General features: G+C 45.8%; 1 protein-coding gene across 4 annotated transcripts in view; it reads left to right on the plus strand.

Moving 5' to 3' along the window:
- Positions 1 to 19,980, plus strand: part of LOC135899201 (rho GTPase-activating protein 11A-like) — a 55,478-nt gene that overhangs the window by 14,903 nt on the left and 20,595 nt on the right. For 2 of the 4 annotated variants that reach the window (XM_065428466.2, XM_065428460.2), the window contains exons 6-9: positions 1,467 to 1,582; positions 7,528 to 7,693; positions 11,569 to 11,607; positions 18,558 to 18,654. In XM_065428466.2, coding sequence (XP_065284538.1) covers positions 1,467 to 1,582; positions 7,528 to 7,693; positions 11,569 to 11,607; positions 18,558 to 18,654 — 418 coding nt within the window. The remainder of the gene's footprint in view (positions 1 to 1,466; positions 1,583 to 7,527; positions 7,694 to 11,568; positions 11,608 to 18,557; positions 18,655 to 19,980) is intronic. The other 2 variants (XM_065428485.2, XM_065428475.2) reach the window with 1 other exon arrangement.

Raw genomic sequence — 19,980 nt, forward strand, 5'->3', positions numbered from 1 at the left:
ATTGTGGCTCTGCCCGGTAAAGCGGGCTACTCGAGGAACGATACAAAGAACTGCCAAGCTGCAAACAGATCGCTAATAGTTATAGGCGAAAGCTCACAGACATCAAGTTCACTAAGCTACTAGCACAGTTGATGTCCGTTAATTTGACTCTTAACAGAGTTTTGACATTGATTTGACCCTGACGGAGAGTTGTGTTTGAGGACGTTACTGCCAATCCCACAAGTGCTGAAGTCACTGATACATAGCTGAGTGCTCGCAAGAATCAGTTCCGTTGGGCTGGGGTGTGTTTTATCAATGCCTCCTTTACTAGATGCCTGCCGCGTTGTCCTGTCGCTCGGTTTCGGGCCCTCTCCTTTTTCTCTCCTACGTGAAAAGGCAATGAGCGCCTCTCATGGCAAACGCCTGCAACTTGCAATCACGTGCTGCGGCCTCTGAGATTAACATGGCATCTGTCATCGTCTCGGAGGCCCGCGATAACGCTCGCTAACAGACGCTCGCGCATATAATGCGCCGGCGGATGCATTCAGCCGCCGCTGCCACATCCGCCGGAAGTTGAAAAGGCAACGAGCGCCGCCTCACGGTATTTATGCTGAACTAACTTCAACTAAGGGAACCGCCGCTACAATGGGAAAGCGAGCAACGCGGCGGGCATCTAGTAAAGGAGGCATTGGTTTTATGCACTAGGTTTGGTTTTGCCATATGTGTGACTTAGAGGGTTGCGACAAACTACCCCCCCCCCCTCCCCCCTTCGTGTTTAGAGTCTTCTGACAGCATCAATGAAGATGGCAAAAAAAGTCACTGATTATGTGATCAAGAAGCAAAAGAAAATGTGCAGCTAATTTCGTTCTCTAATTGTTCTGGGGGAAGCTCTCTAAAAAAAAAAAATGTTGAAGTTGGATTCCAAATGAGACGGAGGCTTCACAGAAAGGCTGTGATTTGGAAACCTTTACATTGGAACAAATAATATATTAACCTGATGAACAGTCTTGTTGTACTGCTAAGCACGAGCTCGTGGGAACAAATCCGAGTCGTGGTAGTCGCATTTCAATGGAGGTGAAATGCAAGAATGCCTTTGTCCTGTTTATTGGGGGCGTGCTAAGGATCCCCTGGTGGTGAAAATTGATCCGCAGTACCCCACTACAGCATGCCTCACAAGCAAATTGTGGTTTCGGCACGTAAAACCCCAGAATTCACTTCATTGGATACCAACCGGTTTAACTACTATTTGCATTCAATGTCCCTCCAACCTTGAAGAAGCAAGAGCTGCAGGTTCATCTTTTTCCTTCTGCTCGTCGCACGTCATTGGAGCTGTTCAAGGATGCCCAACTCTCGCTTAATCTTCATCGGCGTGCAATAAAGTGCTGGAACAGTACGGCAGGCATTGTGGCAACATTCAGCAGCACGGAGCTCTAATTACGGCCACAATTACTGACATTGTGTGCTGAGCTATGAAATCCATGGTGCAGGGAGGACCTGGACCGCCTGGTTTCCTTGGTGGAAGCACTGATTGAGGCCTCCCACCTGGTGGGCAGCTCCCCGCCACCGCTACCTGGCCGCGAGGGCCGCAAGAAGACCTCATCGGGTGAGTTGGTGGGGGAACAGGGATCCTATTCAGAAGCTAGCCCGTCAGTTTAAGTCTTGCTCATCTAGCCGTTTTCTCCAGTGCATCTGTCACTCGTCAACGGATTTCCTTTCGTCAGAAAATAACAAATGAATTGCCAATACTGCAGTAACGAAAGCTGTTCACAATGAATTGGCCACAGAAAGATTCGGGATATCTTGGTAGTTTTCTGGGTAAGTTCGCCATGGAACAGGTTCTTTTTTTTCCCCTGGGTGTTTCTAAATAATGTATGCATGTTGTCTACTTAGCATGGCCTTTTGGTTCACTGTAGTCTCGTTATTCGCAAGAGAAGTGTTTATATTCTTTAGTTCAAAGTCCGTTTTGGTCATATTATGTTGGAGTATCCTGTTGGCAGCTTCTTCGGATTGCTCTTACAGTAAAACCTGCTTATAATGATGCCGGTTTTAACAATATATCGTGTATAACAATGAAAAGCTGCTGCACCATGTTTCTGTGGGGAAGTAACTTGCTTACTACAATGTCCCCATGCCGCATTATCGGTTACACTGAAAAACTCGGTGGCGAAAGGTAATAGAATGCGAAATCCTTGAAAAGAAAAAAAAAGAAAATCGAAATGTGAGCTGCTGCACGATCGCCCACCATGCCAGCTGCCGCCGCAAGCTTCTTTGCAACGCCAGCCTCGCGCGGATCTCTCTCATTGCCTGTCCACCCCTTCGAGCACGAGTGGGCTGCGCCCATAGCTCTGTGCCACGCTTGCACCTCGGCCGTGCCACTCTCCGAAACACGAATGGACTGCGCCAAATTTGCTGACAACATTGCCGGCTCTGCTCCCAGATTGCTTTCTTGGCCCTTGCAGATGGTTATTTATTCTATGGCCCTCATTCTGTGCAATTCTGCTAACGGATTACGTCGCTCGTGCTTGTCTTAGTTCTTTGCGTCAAAGTAATTCCTGGCCACATTGTTTCTCAGCCTTGTTTGACTCGCCGTCGAAACGGAAGATGGCTGATCCGGCCACGGATCATCGGCAATGCACGGCGTTGCCGGTGAAAAGAAAGTGCACTCCTATAGGTTTTTAAACAAAGTGCTTCTAAACGAGGCAATCGTCGCGAACATGCTTACATGGGATAGTGACAGTGACTGCCATGACGGCAGCACTGACGCGGTAGGGCAGGCTGCCTCAACATTGTCCCCGCGGGAGGTCCTGTAGATGATTCTGTTGCTCATGGGCTTGCTTTCGTGAGGGACCTTCTGCTCCACTATGTGCAGCACTTGGATGCCTTGTAGAAGGATGTCGGCAAGCTTCACGTGAAGCAAGCTAGGCTGATGGACATGATTTTTGCCATGTAATAATGGTTTTCTCGGGCAAGCCAGTGGGAAGTTTGCGGCAAGATGCTTGTGGCAATCATGTTCCAGCGTTTCCTCTGAATTTCTCCTGCCATGGTGCTGCTGCGGGAATCTTCCCACATTTTTTAAAAGGCACCTTTTGGGGCCACCAAAGCAATAACTCGGTGGAGCCTCTATGTCACTTGCCGCCCGTCACCCTTCTTTGCAGTTGTTATAGCAGTGCCATTCTTGAATGTTGACAGCTGCGGCTTATTGACAACACGCGGTCGGAGCATGCAGGAAGCAATGTTAAACAAGTCAAGACAATCGGAAGCCAGTTGGAGGAAGGTGGCGGGGAAGAGAACTGGCCTCCCCGCCATTATAGTTTTCTTGGAACAGCTACGCCATCCCCTATTTAGATTGTTTTTTCGTGCAATTCGGTTATAACAATTATCAGTTATAATAGTGGAATTTTCATGGCACTTGAATATTGTTATACCGTATTTACTCGCAAATGATTGCACTCTCGTAATAATCGCACCCCTGAATTTTGTCGTCAAAATTCGATATTTTTTTTTTGCCATGTAATGATCGCACCCCGAACTTGCCGCATCGATATGTTGTGTGCAAAGTCTAGCTAATAATGATTGCACTTACCATCTGTTGAATGCTACGCTAACGGCTCTTCCAAGACAAACTAAGCGGTCTGCACGCACTAAACATTCTTAAGCAGATGCCCCATTTCATTCCTTTCATCACTTTCCGTACTTCCATGAAAAAAAAAAAAAAGCTACGACCAAACTTGCCTTTATTATGTCTAGGCATTATAATGGTTGTGGTCAACAACAACAACAAAAATGGTGCCTTTCGATTCTTTTCATCTGCACTCGTGGGCACGCAACAAATCGCGAGCGGCAACGATAGTAGCCACGTTTACACTGATACGTTAGAAGTGTACCCTATTCATACGCCGAGGCTTGTAACACAGCTGAGATATTTGTCCACCCTTAGCGGAAACGTGTCGTATTAGGATAGTAGTGAAAACAAATGCCACAGTTTCCACAGCATGCCCGCCATGTGTTTCTGTGTCACTGGCATCTAAGTGCGCCCATCTGTTTCTGTCCCCTCGAAGTGGACATGGCTACGTTATTGCTGCAAACTTGTCGATATTAACAATATTGTTGCGTGTGGAAACACAGACAGAAGAGGCTATTTACAGGCTATTTACACTGGAGCCAGGCAGCCAGACCGAGACTCGCTCGCACCCAGCGCATCGACCAACTTCATCGTTGTTCTCGCGGCGACTTGTTTCTTGAGCATCGCTCGATGATATCGTAATAATATTATTCATTACTGATACAGAAGAAACTGTTTCAATGCACGTAATGTACTCATGAGAAGAAAAAAATGCATTTGGCACGTTCTGCTTGCTCCGCTGGCTGCCATTTTTGTTTTGGTCTCCTGCACTGTTACAGCAGCAGCCACTGTTTGTTGACCTGTTGTCATCCCACAGCAAACACTGGATGAAAAAAAAAAAAATTCTTTTTGCAGGAAATTTAACCCGCGTGATGATCGCACCCCTGAATTTGCGTCATTTTCGTTGACAAACAACGTTCGATCATTATGCGAGTAAATACAGTAAGTGGGTTTGACTGTACTACAACAAGGCTGATTACAGTGCAGTCGAACCTCGTTATAACGAAGTCACATGTGATATTATTATATCAGATGTTCCTTATCAGCACATCTTTGTTAAATTCTGATATCAGTTAAAAGTGCTCCCATTTACTTTATGTCTAATAATTCGTTATATCCGTGTTCATTGCAACGAGGCTCGACTGTACTGAACCTTCAGTTCACCTTTGGGTTCCAGCCACAGCCACATGGCCACTGGCGGTGGCCGAGGCACGCATCAAGTGCTCGGTTGCCTAAAAACGGCAACCCTGTGCAGCAGCAATGAAGAGGCAGTGACCTCGCAATCTGGTGATGCTCTTCCTATCTGCACTGTTGTACTTGCAGTCCACAACGCTGTTGGTTATTGCTCCTGTTAGTGCCATAAGGCTGTTACGAGTGCTGAACAGACGTTTAGACAAACTCCACGCCACTGTACGTTGCAACTGGTGTGTAGAGTCCGTAATAAATCCCGTAATGCTGCGGAAGCTACTGTACTTACACGATTGTAAGTCAACCTATTTTTTTTTTAATTTGAAAATCTGAAGTGGGGGGTGTTGACTTGCAATCGAAACCAAAACATGGCACCACCAAAAAAAGTGAGATATCATGGGAGCTACAACGTGGTTACAAGTTTATGTTTGCTCTATGGCCCTACCCGTAGCTTTTCGCTATGCCTCGCATTTGTTCGGTTTTCGGAAGAGTTTGTCAACATCTTTGAGTTTTGCAGTGCACACAACACTCATGGGGGCGTCGATAGTTGATAAAAGTGCCGCTGTTTCATACGCGGCGGCACCTTCAGAACGGCGCCACTTGTGGGGAGTATCGATAGTTCACGAAAGAGCAAACACCGCTCATGTGTTTCTCTTTCCCTATAGCTCTTAGTTTGACGCGTTCGACTTGACTGCCAGCTACGTGCTACTTCCATGCTTCCTCAGTCGTCATGAGTGCTCCAGGCCCACTAAACATTCAGCGCTTGTTCACAGCAGCACTCAAGAGAGCTGCCATCCTTTACTCCGAAGAAACAAATCGCTATGCAGCGGGCTGCAAGTTCGATGTTTCTGAACGGGTGGTGCGAGAGTGGCAACTGCCGTGAAGCAAAATTTTCACCTGTGACGGCAAGTGAATTTCCCACAGGGTGAAGTCTCTACGCTTTCTGAAGCTGTAGGCCAAGCTTGTGGCGTACGTCGCTGAAATGCGTGATCGGTCCCTGCCAGTGAAGTGCGACATGGTCATGAAACAAGCCCGGATATTCGCTATTTAAGGACCTGCTCCGCTGTGAGTACAATGAGTGGCTGGCGGCAGAAGACCGCGAACTTATGCCAACTGGACCTGGCAAAAGAGCCTCCCTGACGGCTGTGTGTGGTTGGGTGCATTTGGTATGGGCTGCTGTTCCACAATATGTCATGGTGCGGTCGTTTGCCAAATGTGGAATTTCGTGGAGCGACGACGCGCTGTGAGACCGTAGCAGCGATGATGATGGCAGTACTATTGAGGACGAGTAGTGCAGTGACCATGCCAGCTACCTATAAATTTTCGTTATCAAATGCGCCCTCGGGTATGCTATTTTTTTTCCTGTTGCACACGATATTGGGGGGGGGGGGGGGGGGGGGTCGGCTTACATTCGAGTTGTCTTACAATCGTATAAATACGGTACGAAAGTGCTAGTGCAGTCTAGAATTCCCGCCCTGTCCATTTCATGGTGCAGTTGTTTTAGATCTGCAATGCTTTCCGCAGAGTAACTACTTCACGTACAACAACCACAACTTGTTGATGTAAAGTTACATCGTACTATGTACTGTTTGTGCACCTGCGAGCTTCCATTATGGGACACACTGTTTTTTTGGTCGCAAGTGCACAAACTGCTCTGTGTCTGCCAGATGTTGAATTGTGTCTCTCTGCTTGTTTAGTGGCAAATAGGTTTATGCCTGCAATGCCTTACAAGTAATAAATTATTCATATCTTGAGGAAGAAAAGTATGAGACTTAGAGGTACTGACAGCTGCTAAGAATGTGTTGTGAGACGTTGATGGAAATGAAATGACGATGATTTGTAGTGATGGAATCCAGCACTCTGTTCAAGATGTAAATAGGAATTATAATTTTAATTTGGCAAAGGAAGTCTCAAAAGCCAGCAAGTGGCGAGGCCTCGCGGTGCGATCTTAGTTTTTCGGATGTAGTCTATGAGATTACTGTATGTAAGTTGGCTGTTGTTAAATACAACATAATTATTGCCTAAAATTGTAGCTGCTATGTTATTACTATAGGCACTTGTGCTTTGTTCTATGCTTTGGAAATCAAAAGTGCATGAATGGCTACGGAAACGTGCTGAACTGCGTATGACGTGTGAAAGTGTTGTTTCGTTTTTAATTCGATGGGTCTCATTTTGACTGGTTAAATACCAAAGCACTTGGACAGGAAACCACGAAAGCACTGTGCTATTATTGCAGAAATACTTTAACACATGGGAAAACACGAATTGCAGGAACATTGACTTGATAAACAAAATAATACCTTGTCACAGTTACGGCCGTAGTTGTCGTCTGCCTCACACTAATGCCGCTGTATAATTGCTATCACCATTTTCAGCATGCTTCCATTGAACGACTACATCCTCGCTGCAGATAGAAAAATTCTGATAAATGTTCCACGGCATTATCCGCATTACCACTTTATGATTAGACAACCTGACCGGTATGCTTTCCATTGCGTTAAAAAAAATTAAGTACCATGAAAGTTGGTTTTCAGTCCCTTTAATGCTACATTGAATTACATGTATCCGTGTTTTTTTGTTGTAAGTGACCCTCTATTTTTTTTTGTCGATGGATAGAAGCAGTAAGAGAAGTCTCTCTAGCCTTCATAGCATTGCATGCTATGTATGAAAGTATAAAGATGGGCATACGGACGTTGTCAAACGCTGAAAGAACCTGCAACCTTCTCCACTGGTCGCAGCGTGCCTGCTGCTGCACCAGCTGCGGCGCCTGGTGGTTCAGCGCAAGGGGCCCGGAGGCGAGATGGACGCCGTGGTGCCAGACTCTGCAGCGCCTAATCTCCCTCCTGGCTCCAAGCGCCGCAAGCCACGCGAACTCCTGCCTCGTGGACTCTCGCCTTGGAAGAGGCAAGTGCTTCGCAAGGGGGCGCACGGGGATTCTTTCTCTCGTCTGATTTGTGACCACCGTACAGTGGCTATTATGCTTGGCACCCTTTCCTTCCCTATAGTGAATTGAAACCCCTTGTATACAGTATTGGGCCCATGCCTTCGTTGCCGAAGGTTAATTAAGTGCAGTGCTGCCCATGCTTGCGCCACTGTGCATGCTGCCCTTGTAAAGCAGCGATGGGTTGAAAAGTTGAATAATACTGTCCTGCCATCTATGGTGTGTGTGTGTTGGAAAGCTGCGCTGATCTCCCTCAGTTTCTTTTCTTGATTTTGTTTTTTGTGGCCTTAAGGTTCGAAAATTTTTGTGTCCAGGCATGCATCTTACTGTGCATACAAGGGCACTTGCACCCACAGTTCTTTATCAATGTCAGCCCTTTGAAATGAAGTTAAGATATGTTCCAAGTTTGTGCTGGTGAGGGAAATCAGCTGTCAACTTACTGCGCGCTTTTCTTCATGGAAGTATGTTCACTTCCACAATTTCAGCGCATAAGCAAAGGTATGTTGCAGGTCATAGGGTTCCTCGAAGTTGTGCTTGCAATTGTTTGAAATTTAAGCTGTTTTTGGGTGCCTGCATTTGCATAATACTTTGCAGAAATAATTATCACTGCAGAATCTACACAGCACACTTGTCTGCTTGCATTGGTGAATGCTGCTAAGGTGCTTTTTAAATGTGGTTAATCTTTCTGCTGAAATTGTTTGCAATACAGTGAAATCCCGGTCATTCAAAATGTCTTCATAACTGATGTATAATTGAAAGTGATCGGCTGGTTTTGGCAGAGTCGCATGTATTTGAATAGATTAAAACTCTTGTGAATTTAACGTCTTAGAACTGCCTAATGGGAATAAACCTGAGCCAAGTGCGAAAGTCTGATGCCTCTCTAGCCACTGTAACGACACATATCGTGAATATTTGGCCTCCTAGCTCTTCGTAATATCGTATTTACTCGATTCTAATGTGCCCTCGATTGTAACATGCACCCGTTTTCTGTGGAAAAAAAAAGGAAACAAAAAACGCCCACAACTGTAATGTGGTTAATGTGGTGTAATGTAACTGGGGTTAAAGTTATTACCATACTGTTGTCGTGTGCCGTGCTTCATCTGATAAGTAAATTAATGCCGCCGTAAAGAATGAAGAATTAAGGTGTTTCTACAAATGACCAGCGCTAAAATGCCATGGCATTATCAGATAGGCGTGTATTCCACGGGGCGCTCTACTACAATGCTCATTCTCTTGACATTCCCAGCTCGAATGATCTCAATGATGCTCAGTGATCTATAATTTCCGTGGCAGTGCTATCCAAAATGCGTGCCAGGCCTCAATGATACGGTAGAGCTGCTGACCAATAACCGACAGGTTCAAGGACATTTTGGACAGCCTGAGGCGTTTCACTGGAGAATTTGGGCTCTGTCCAGCTCCACCTGCATGGCTGCATGCCAATTTGGCTCGAGACTTGACAGAGTTGAGCAGAAAAGTGATATTTTGATACATTGCTGGCGCTTCCTCGAAACTTAAAGTAAATCTGTTGAGTCAGTCCAGTCATCGCTGACTTTGCAAAAACCACCCCACAAGCCACTCCAATCTGCAAAGTTGCTGGAGTCTATGTATTTGCAGTTCGTTATACTGCGAGTTCTGTGCATCCTGGTTTCTTCCTCTACGTATTAGATTGTGACATGGTCTTGGGTGGCATATTTGAGTGCCATGTTATGAAATTTTAATGGTCGTAATCAAGCATCTTAAGAAGGCACCTACTCCACCCTTGATGTCTGTTGAAGGGAGTGGCAAGTGAGGGAACTGCCGGGCAACAACTTTTGCAAAGAAACCTACGATCATACAGTTATTAGACCTCAGTCAGCCTCTGTTGAACTTGCTGGGTATGGAGATTTAGGGTATTTGGAAGCCATACTTTCATCTGTCTGTGGCAAGAGCCATGAAAATGTGGTTAAGATACAGACTGATCAGGCCACATGCAAGCATGTATTCATGTGTGCGGCGATAGGTTGGCCAGCTCTTTGGCCACTTGTGGAATAAAGTCTCATTTGTTGGTGAATTAGATATTTCGGACTCTATTTAATCGGGCTTTTAGGTTGTTCTCGCCATTTTCAAAACATTGGTTGGGGAATCTATTATGTGTTGTACCGTGCACATTGAGTACAATGTTCAAAGGGGCTCTTTTGTTCAAACTGGTTTTATCCGAATAATTTTTTGGTGCCCATGGAGTTCGAGTTAATCAGGCCACAGTGTATTAGCCAATAAATAGCTCTTATTTTTGACAATGTTTTTTCTAAGTTTGCTTGCTGTGGCTACTGGGTCTACTGTCGTGTCATTTAGCAATGTGTAATGCCTTCGGGCGAAAGCAAGATTTTAAATAAACTATACATACATTTTAGAAGAAAACACTAGAAAAACAGACTAGCTGGGAAAGCAGACGATCCAAACTCGCTGAACAATCTGTCAGACTCAAACTGTAGTGGACACCTAAGTAAGGCGAAGCAGTGTGGGAATTGTTGCACCACATTAGGAGATGCTGGCGCATGCCGATCTGGTGGCAGCCGAGCGCCCCGAAACACGCGTTTTCGTTTTTATGGCTGCATTAAGCTTAGGTTCGCGCTTCTCGAATTCGGCCTCGATCGGTCTTCTTCGGGAGGAGCATTCTGGCGGGAAGTTTTGACATGCCCACTCGGCGAGTATTGCTGCAGCAAGAGACGCTGACGCACGTTGAGCGGGTGGAGCCCGAGACGCGAGCTGTCGTTTTAAGACCACGACGGAAAACTGAAATGAAACGATGCCGCCAGAGAGAAACGCAATGCTCACTTCGTGCCATCTGCAGCGAGGTACAGTGACACATTTGGGTTATCACCTATGAAAAGTGCGCTTCCAATAGCACTATGGGCCACGCACTGTTCATCTCGGAGCAGGGATGAAACGCATCAAGGCTCTGCTCATTGAACATTCACAACCGGATACAGAAAACTGGCTTGACTAGGAGAGAAAAATGCTTCGCGTTATAGAACATCACATGTGCATCACATCATCATCACATCACATCATGTGCCAGTGGCACGGGCACAGCACACAAAGTAGCTAGCAGTATACTAACTATGGCTAGCAGACTTGCGGGACCTGTTTGATGGTACATGGGAACAGTACGAGCAGTTGAAGCAGACGACACAGGCTCTGGTTATCTAAGGTCTAACCTGTACGTCACTTGGGGCTTTTCTTTGGTATAAAAAATAATCAATTCTAGAAATCATTTTCGGATGCATCGACTAGTATCTATGTATAAAATTTTGCACAAGGGCTGCTGTATGTCTAAATGATCTGAAGCTGGGCTTTTTGTGCTGTTGAAAATTTCGTTGCAGTTGGCCTTTAGACCGATTCCTACAGTACGTAGGGTCTGCATATTTTTCTTAAACAGTGTGCTAATGGTAGCCTTTCAACCTTGGTGACCGTCAAAGGCACCTGAGAGCGACAGATGAGCAGTTACTGAGTTGGAAACGCTTACGGCCACCTGTTTGCAGGCATTCGTAGGTGCTTCTGATTGTAAGCTTGCAGGTGGCTGTCAGCTCATGCTGGGGACTGTGAACAAATAGCCGAAATTTTCCTCCGTATGTTATCGCATGCTTTACCATGAGTCTTTGCCTGTCGTGACTTCTTTGTCAGCTGCCCCATCGTCAAACCTGCGTGGCCTGCGCAGTCCATGCCAACAGATGGTGACCGGGGCTCAAGATTAAGTACGCTTGTTCTAAACAAGAGTACAACAGTAACAAGTTCTGGTCTATAAAATGAGGAGGAGGGTGTATGTGCACAATGAAAGGTTTCTCTTCTCCTCTTTCAGGCTTTCCCTCTCCTCTCGTGATTCCTGGCACTCTGGAAGGTACACATATCCGTTAGCTTGGAGCAGTGTGGTTGTGCGGCTTTGCCCAGCTTATGTGTCGCGCTTTCACCTCACTTGTGCTTCCTTACCACAGTCGCATGCCTTGTGGTGGATTTGGGCACCTGTCAGTGTCGCTACAAGCAGATGTTTGTGCAGTGAACGAAGGTCTTTAGTTGACATTATTCAACTGCTTCAACATGAATGCACAGCCTCACCTTAGACATTGTGGATGTAGTCGCGCTATATGTATGCATCTGAATGCCATAGTCTAGCATAACATTGAAATACTATTGCATTCTCATAGTTGTCAGACATGACTTTTGTAACGATGTTTCACAGATTTAGTTAAAACATTGAGCTTTACTGTAATTTTGAACCTCTATATGACCAAAACAGACGTTATGAAATATTCGATATAACAAAGTGATATTAAAATTTGGCTGGCCATGCTTTACTTCAGAGAGATATCTGCTGCATAGGAAAACTTAGAACACAGGGTAAAGCAATATCGATTACAGCAAGGCGAATAGTTGTGTGCTCAACAGCTCAAGATGTGTGTTGGTCTAGCAAAAATGTTGAATGCTTAGCAAGCACGACATCTAGTACATTCAAGACACGCATGTGCATTTTGGCCAGTGACTTCGCTGGCCTGCAGCCAACAGGCGAATGTGTCCATCCCATGCAATTTCATCAATACCCAGTTGTATATCAACAATGGTGCAAAGCACATGTTTTTAATTTAGCATTGTTGATGTACCATGTATTGGCACGGGCAAGCCATTATCATTGGTGTGATGGTATCCTTCTGACGGGCAATTAAAATCCACAGCAGACATTTTGCTTGCTCGCTGTAGGCATCAAGCTTGCTCCCCTTATGCATAGACCTGATTGCAATTTCTTTTTTCAGCGCTGTCAGCTTTAACGCATATTGGATACAACTTAGCTTTTTTCGTGTCGGGTGCCGCTCTGTTATGACAATGTTTAACTGTGATCCTGAAGTTATGTGTGCCTTGTTGCCTGGCCGCGGTGCTTTGTGTCTTTCTTGTGCGGTCTTTTAGCAGGCAAGCTCTAATGTCTGACAAGGTGTTTCTGGTGCAAAACGCTTTCCTTTGTTTTGCTCTCGCTTTGTGATCACGCTAATGAAGCTGCCTCGGTGTAGGAGCAGCTTGGAAGACAAGGACGTAGAAAAGGCAGGCATGAGGGAGACGAGATGCATCCAATTGCCCCTCACTGCAGGGAATCAGTCGTTAGCACAGATTTTGATTTTGTTGTTTTCCTTTCCTGCGTCCACGTCTTTCATCCTGTTCTTGCTTCGATACAAGCAATCAACTGCATGATGCACCCCTTGTGTTGCGCTAAGGTGTTTACCTTTTCTGAATATCACTAGTTGTTCTAGAGAAGCTGTCGAAGGCTTGGATTGTGCTCCTTCAGAATTCGCATTTGGCAGAGAGAAATGGAGTGCACTGCACTGGATGTCATTAGATGTAATCACACTGGTGCATCGTCAGAATGTTTAAAGGGCCCCTGAAACACTTTATATTAGGGGTGTGCAAATATTCGAAACTTTCTAATAATGAATCAAATAGTGTCTATTCAATATTGAGTAGTCGTGACTCGTAAATGCAAATATTTTTGAATACTTTTAGCATATTTCAAGACGTCAATTGTGCCCAATTAAACATAACATAGGAACAAAAGTACGATAAATTTTTACCCCTGTGGGCATAGTATAGACATTCGAGAACTTGAGTAGTGGAGCAGGCTCCATCACTCAGGTAGTGTAACCTTACAGGCTGTACAGCAATCAGTCGCACTGTCTGAAGAGTCCTGCGAATACGCAGAAATTACTTGTTTACTCCTAATGCTCCATTTGTGCTTTAAATAAACGCTTCATAACATACTGTGTAATGACAAAAACTTGCTAACTTTCAGAATGCTGGAATGTGAACATCTTTTATGTTAATTGTGATAATGGCTATTCATTATTCAATAACTATTCAAAAACATTTCAATATTTGATTTGCTTCTGGCACTATTTCATTCGTATTTGATTCAGTCTCAAAAATCGCTTTTGCACACCCATATTCTTTATTGAAGTCGAGAAATGCATTTGAAAGTTAGAGTATCTCAGAAATACTTCACAGCAAAAAGTAATTCAAATCATTCTGAAGAAAAGTAGTTATACTGGCAGTCAAATATCACCTTTGGTCCCCTTCGTGGTGTTGCCACTCTTACTTCAATGCCTTGCTCTGCGAAGGCTACGGCGGAGCGGGGTGTGCCCATAACACTCCGCCTACTGAAATGTCATTGTGTCGACCAATTCAAGTTTCATTTTAGACAGTCACGTAGATACCACTACTTCCAATTTTGGTGCCAAAACGTTCCAAACTCGCACGCTATCCCTCAACTTATGGTTGAGTTCATGGTATCGTCACAGGTGTCTTATCCCTTAGCTGTGCTGCAGTGTACTAGGCATCTATTAGTGGCTGTGTTTTAGAGCGTAGGTCTTAGCCGCCCATTCCAGTGTTGAGGATTGGCATACCTCGGCATCGTACTACCATGTAACTCGTCGTCGTCCCTCCGTGTAGACCAGGGCATATTATGTGTTAGCTTGGCTGGCCGGCAGCATGCAGCCCTACAGTTCAAGTGCACTGAAGCGAGCTTGTCGAGTTTGCGACTTTGCCAAATACAAAAGTGCTCACTCGCCGCGCAGATGTGTGTATACGTCGCGGCAATAGCTGATTGACCACGCTGCTGCGAGTGACGTTCAACGCGATGAACAATACAGGGGGTAAGTTTTAGGTGATCCTGGCGTTGCTGACGTGACATATTCGACTTCATCGACTGCTGCCCGTCACGCTGGAAATGTCAAGCTATATCCGCACCATTTAAGCGATATAAATGCGATGTATAATAACAACATATAATACCGCTCCAGAATGCCTGCCTACCAGGAAACATGTTCTGAACTGTTTGTGAACAAATGTTTCCTTCACTATATCTGATATTGTGTTGGAACTTGTACTTTTGGTTTGGTTATGGTCATAGGTTAGCGTCTTTAAATGAAGCATAGCCGACCAATCTTTTGTTTAGTTCATTATAGCCAGTAGTTCGTTATAGCCGATAGTTCATGATATCCATGTGCGTAATATTGTCATGGATACCTTTTTGAAGTGAATGCTGAGTCTCCAGGCATTGGCACTTAATTAAGCATGAGCATCAATGCGCGGTGCCAAGATGAACCTCATTCTCCTCTTCCTCAGTCCTTTACTCTGCCACAATGTGGCATTCATCCTCTTCCTCTGCAAAAAAAAGAAAAAAAAAGGAAAACATAGCTTTAATGTGAGAAGGCCGAGAGGGCCTAGGACAAACACAAAGGACATAGCTCAAATCGCTGTGATGTGTGGTATAGCCACAAGTCACTGAGCGATGAGGAACAACAGAAACTAACACAAGTTGCTGAAAATGTCTATTAGGGGCTACAATACGGTTTCAACTGCACAACATGCACTATGCCAGATTGCAGTTCTCGACGTTGGGGAGGCTGGCTTCCGTCAAGGACTTCGTAATTTGTCACTAATTCACTGTAAGACTCTGTAGGTTCGGAAGTAGCAGTTCAAAAGCTTCTCGGATAGTCCTTTTTGGCAGAAGGGAGTTGAGACCTATACTTGATCACCAGGTTGGAACTCGACTTGTCAATACCGGAGACTTCAATGGCGCGCATTGATGATCTGCTGTTTCTGTATGTTCACTCGGGCAAGCTGATGCGCCCCTTCATCGTGTTGCATGAAAACTTTGGCACCTTGATTGCTTCTGGCATAGTCTGCACTCCATGACAGTAAACCAGGTAAAATGGCATGAAGCACGTCGTTTATTGTGCAGCAGTGTTATATGCTAGAGAGTACCTCGTCTGTCTTGTGCTGTATGTCTATGTACATAGACACCATGTCGGTCATCGTTTTGTTCAGTCGTTCGGTCAAGCCGTTTGTTTGCGGATAGGCAATCGTCTTTCGATTTGTCATATAGCAGAGTTTAAAAATGTCTTCTATAAGCTGTGCTGTAAAGGCTTTGCCTCGGTATGTGATGATGTGCGATGGGGCGCCATGCCGTAGTATGATGCTTTGCATGAAAAACTGGGCAACCTCGGAAGCTGTGCCCCGAGGCAGCGTCTTTGTCTCAACATTCCGCATTAAATAGTCTATGTCGACGATTATCCACCTGTTTCCAGAAATGACAATGTAAACAGGCCCAGAAGATCTATGCAGACCTGGTCGAATGGTTTGCCAGGTGGGTCAATCGGGTTCAGCAATCCTGCAGGCTTCACAGCTGGGAACTTCCGGCACGGGCACTCATGGCAGGCTTGGACGTACCGCTTAACGCACGCAAGTTTCGGCCAGTAATAGGATTTCCCACTCTAGCAAGGGTTCGTGTTAAACCGAAATGGCCAGACGAAGTCTCATTTTGGCAGGCGAACAAAACTTCATCATGGAGTTTCTGCTGGAATTACCAAAATGTAGACCTTACTGTTGGCAGTGGAATTGTTCTTGTACAAGACGCCATTCCGTAAACAAAAAAACAATCCTTGAGCTATGTGCCGGGGTATCAATGGGTTTCTTCCTTCTAGGTGTCGAGTACTACGTTTAGCGCATTGTCTGCACCCTGCCGTGTGGACAAATCAATCGCGCTTATGGCCTCAAGGAAAGCGTCATCGTCCTCAGTGTCTTGGTTGGTAGTGTTTATAGGGGTGGGCGAGAGTGCGTCTTTTTGTGCACGGTCACATCGTATGGTCACATCGTACTCCTGCAAACATAGACTCCTCCGTGCCAGTCGTCCAGAAGGGTCTCACAGGTTTGCAAGCCAGCGGGCAGCCGTAGAGGTAAGGTCAAAATTTAGCCAGCACTTACACGACGCAAGACATTCTTTCTCCGTGGTGGTGTAGTTGGTCTCTGTAAGCAATAGTGTGCGACTTGCGTAGGCGATCACTCATTCAATGCCTTCCTCTCGTTGTACAAGCACCACACCAAGACAACGTTACTGTCGTCGGTATGGACTTCTGTGTCCACCTCCTCGTCAAAATGAGCTTGAACTGGTGCTGATACCAGGCACTGTTGAAGGTCGGTGAAAGCATTCTCTTGCTCTGAGGTCCAGACAAACGGTACATTGTCCCTCATGAGGCGAGTCAGCAGTTCCACCATCTTTGAAAAATTGTCAATAAAACGCTGGTAGTATGCGCAAAGGCCCAGGAGCTTCGAGCACCTTTCCTGTCGGTCGGTTTTAGAAACATGGCTGCAGTGGCAGTCTTCGCGGGATCGGGGCTAACATCTTCTGCGCTGACCATGCGACCCGGAAACATCAGCTCCTTGTTGCCAAAGTAACACTTCTGAGGATTACGGGTGAGGTTAGCCAATTGGATGGCTTTGAGAACTTGCCACAGTCGTTTCAGGTATTTGTCAAATGTCGCCGAAAAAAAAAAAACGTGTCATCAAGGTAGATGAGGCAGCTTTGTCACTTCAGCCCAGTGAGAACGGTGTCCATCATTCGCTGGAAAGTTGCTGGTGCCGAACAGAGGCCGAAAGGAAGTTCTCTGAATTCGTTAACGCCATCTGGAGTGACGAAATAAGTTTTTTGCGGTATCATTTATCAACCTCAACTTGCCAGTAACTGCTCCTAAGGTCAAGAGACGAAGAATACTTAGCTCGCTGCAACTTGTCTAGAGAGTCGTTGATATGTGGTAGCGGGTACATGTCCTTCCTGGTAACATCATTGAGGTGCCTATAATCAACACATAAACGAAGCGTTATGTCCTTTTTTTTCTGACAAGAACTACCGGGGAGGACCACAGACTGTATGAAGGCTGAATGGCACCATCATCTAGTATCTCCTTGACTTGGGCTTGAATTGGCTCACATTCTTTCGGCAAGACGTGATAAGGCTGTTGCTTGATGGGGCGTGTATCGTTGCACGTCGTCATTTGGTGCTTCGTGATTTGCACTTGGCCCACCTTAGCAGACCGAACGAAGCACGCGTGGAACTCGTTCAAGAGTTCTTGAAGTGCACTTTTTTGGTCTTCCACGAATTCGAAGTTTACGTTGATGCCTCTGAGCACATTGTCGCCTGTGCCCAGTTCAGGAGCAAAACGCTCGACAATGTCATTTGGCAGTTCAGCCTAGGCGAAGAAGTGCCACGAAAAATGTGCCGATTCTCAAAGATAAAGTTGATAAGGAGGATTGCTGTCTGGCTATCATGAAGCTCAACAAGGCCTCGCGCTGCACAAATACCTTGGGTGAGCAACGGAGAAATGTTGCCTTCTACAATGGCGTCACTGTCTCGTAGCTCATTGGACTTGACCAGAACCGTCGCACTCGCATGTGGCAGTATCGTGATGCTGTCGTCTGAAACAGGAAGTGCAGATCGGCATCTGATAGCATCGGTAAAAAGTAATGCAGTGCTTGTGGAGGTCAGTAATTGTGCGATAATCCCGTTGAAAGTCCGTCCCAAGAATTAAATAGCAGGAACAGTCACACAGAACCAAACTGGCAAGAAAAGCAGCACCATGAATTTCTACTCAAGCGATGCATAAGCCAAGTAATTTAAGCCAAGGTTTACTTCAAGCCAGTGATTCAATCGTCTTTATGCGATAGCATAATAAGACTAACACACAAGGTACTTATGTACATGGTCTGTAATTATGACTCACTAGAAATTGCACAAAGTAACATTCTACCACTTTGTCTTTCCCGCAATGGAGAGTCCAGCACCTTGAAGTAAATGCGTGGAAATTTGATGCGTTTATCAACAGCCTGTCATAATTTTATTCTGAAGGGGCTCTAAAGCATGCTCTACGTTGACCAGTGTAATTCACCTTCTGACGTCCAATGTCTGAGCTATCCCTTGTAAGAGAAGTCATCAAGTGGAGAGAGAATCGCTGAATGTGTATCGTCTCTCGACAGGGCGAAGCGCGAGGAAGGGCTGGTGTCCAGCCGGCAACAGCAAGCCGCCACGCCCGAGCTGCTCAACAACCTGCGCCAGGAGGTGGCTTTGCTGCCGGTGAGTTTGGAAACATTTCTGTCATGGAGGGAATGGTTGTTACACGCAAGTAGCTTATGGAACTGTAGCGATTGTTTTGTGGCCCCACAACCAAATTGAAGTGCAATGAACATGCAATGCACTGCGGCAAATGTGACGGGACGTTTCATAACATAGAGCGGGATTTACAAGTGGCAGCGTGTAACATTGGTACTGACTATGCCACTTTCGTAGTAATTCTAACATGCATGGAGCAGGTCTGAACTTTCACGAAAAGATAAAAGCAAAGTTACGTTGCCGTAAAGTTGCACACTTTCATGTGTGTAGCCTGTCACTGCATATTATATCCTGCAACCAAAGTTACAACCAGGGGTGTGCGAATACTTCTGAAATATCACCAAATTGAATAGTGAATGTTCAAATAATGAGATTTGTGAATCAAGTATCTACTATTAAGTTTTTCAAATATTCAATACATTCAGTGTGGAAGCCCGTGTAGCGCCACATGTCAAGTGCGTCGCTGAGCCTTCATGCTCGATGCTGCCCAATGGAGTGTTTCACTTCAGTTTCGGCTCAAAAGAAGCACTGAGCATGCCATGGACGGGCCGTGTAGGGCTGGTGCAGTAGCACACTTCTCACTGCGAGTGCTCCTCGACGTTGGCTCGATGTGGGTATCACACACACTGTGCCCAAATGGTTCAATCCACAGAATGGCACCGCGTCAGCTGGGTCTAGCTCCATCAGTGCAAGGTCTGTCCAGGTTGACAGGAGCAATGGAGATGATAATGCGACACAAATAGAGAGAACGGCAACAAAAGCAGCCCGTATACAGTGGAACCCCGTTCATATGTTTTTCACCGGACCGGGGGGGAAAAACGTAACAGCCGGGAAAATGCAACAGTGAGGAGAGCTCCGAAAATGAATGAAAAAAGTGCAGCTTCAACTATAGACAATTTATTTCCACAAAGTGCACTGAGGACTTTAAAAAAGTCAAGAATGGTGGCTTGCCGTTTTTTTCGCTCGCTAGAAATCGCCACACGTTTCTCAATAGCCTGGAAGACTGCATTGCTGTCAGCGTCGCTGTGAGGTGCGACGTACCTGCGGAGGAGGACCTGAGCCGCGACTGCTTCTCCAAAGCTAGGATTTGACAACTCTCCGGCATCATGCGGCTCGTGCTCCTCGTTGTCACCGCGCCACGGCAATGGCAACGGACGAAGGAATATCCGTGGGAAATTTTGCCCTCTTTGGCGTAATCATGCTAACGTGCTAACGATTGTTTAGTATTGCTGCGGAGAGCGCGCGGCCGAGCAGCCCGGTTGCGCGCAGCGCGGCGTGGGAGAAATATAA

This window comes from Dermacentor albipictus, chromosome 10 (genome assembly GCF_038994185.2).
Source record: "Dermacentor albipictus isolate Rhodes 1998 colony chromosome 10, USDA_Dalb.pri_finalv2, whole genome shotgun sequence".
Classification (NCBI taxonomy): Eukaryota; Metazoa; Arthropoda; class Arachnida; order Ixodida; family Ixodidae; genus Dermacentor; species Dermacentor albipictus.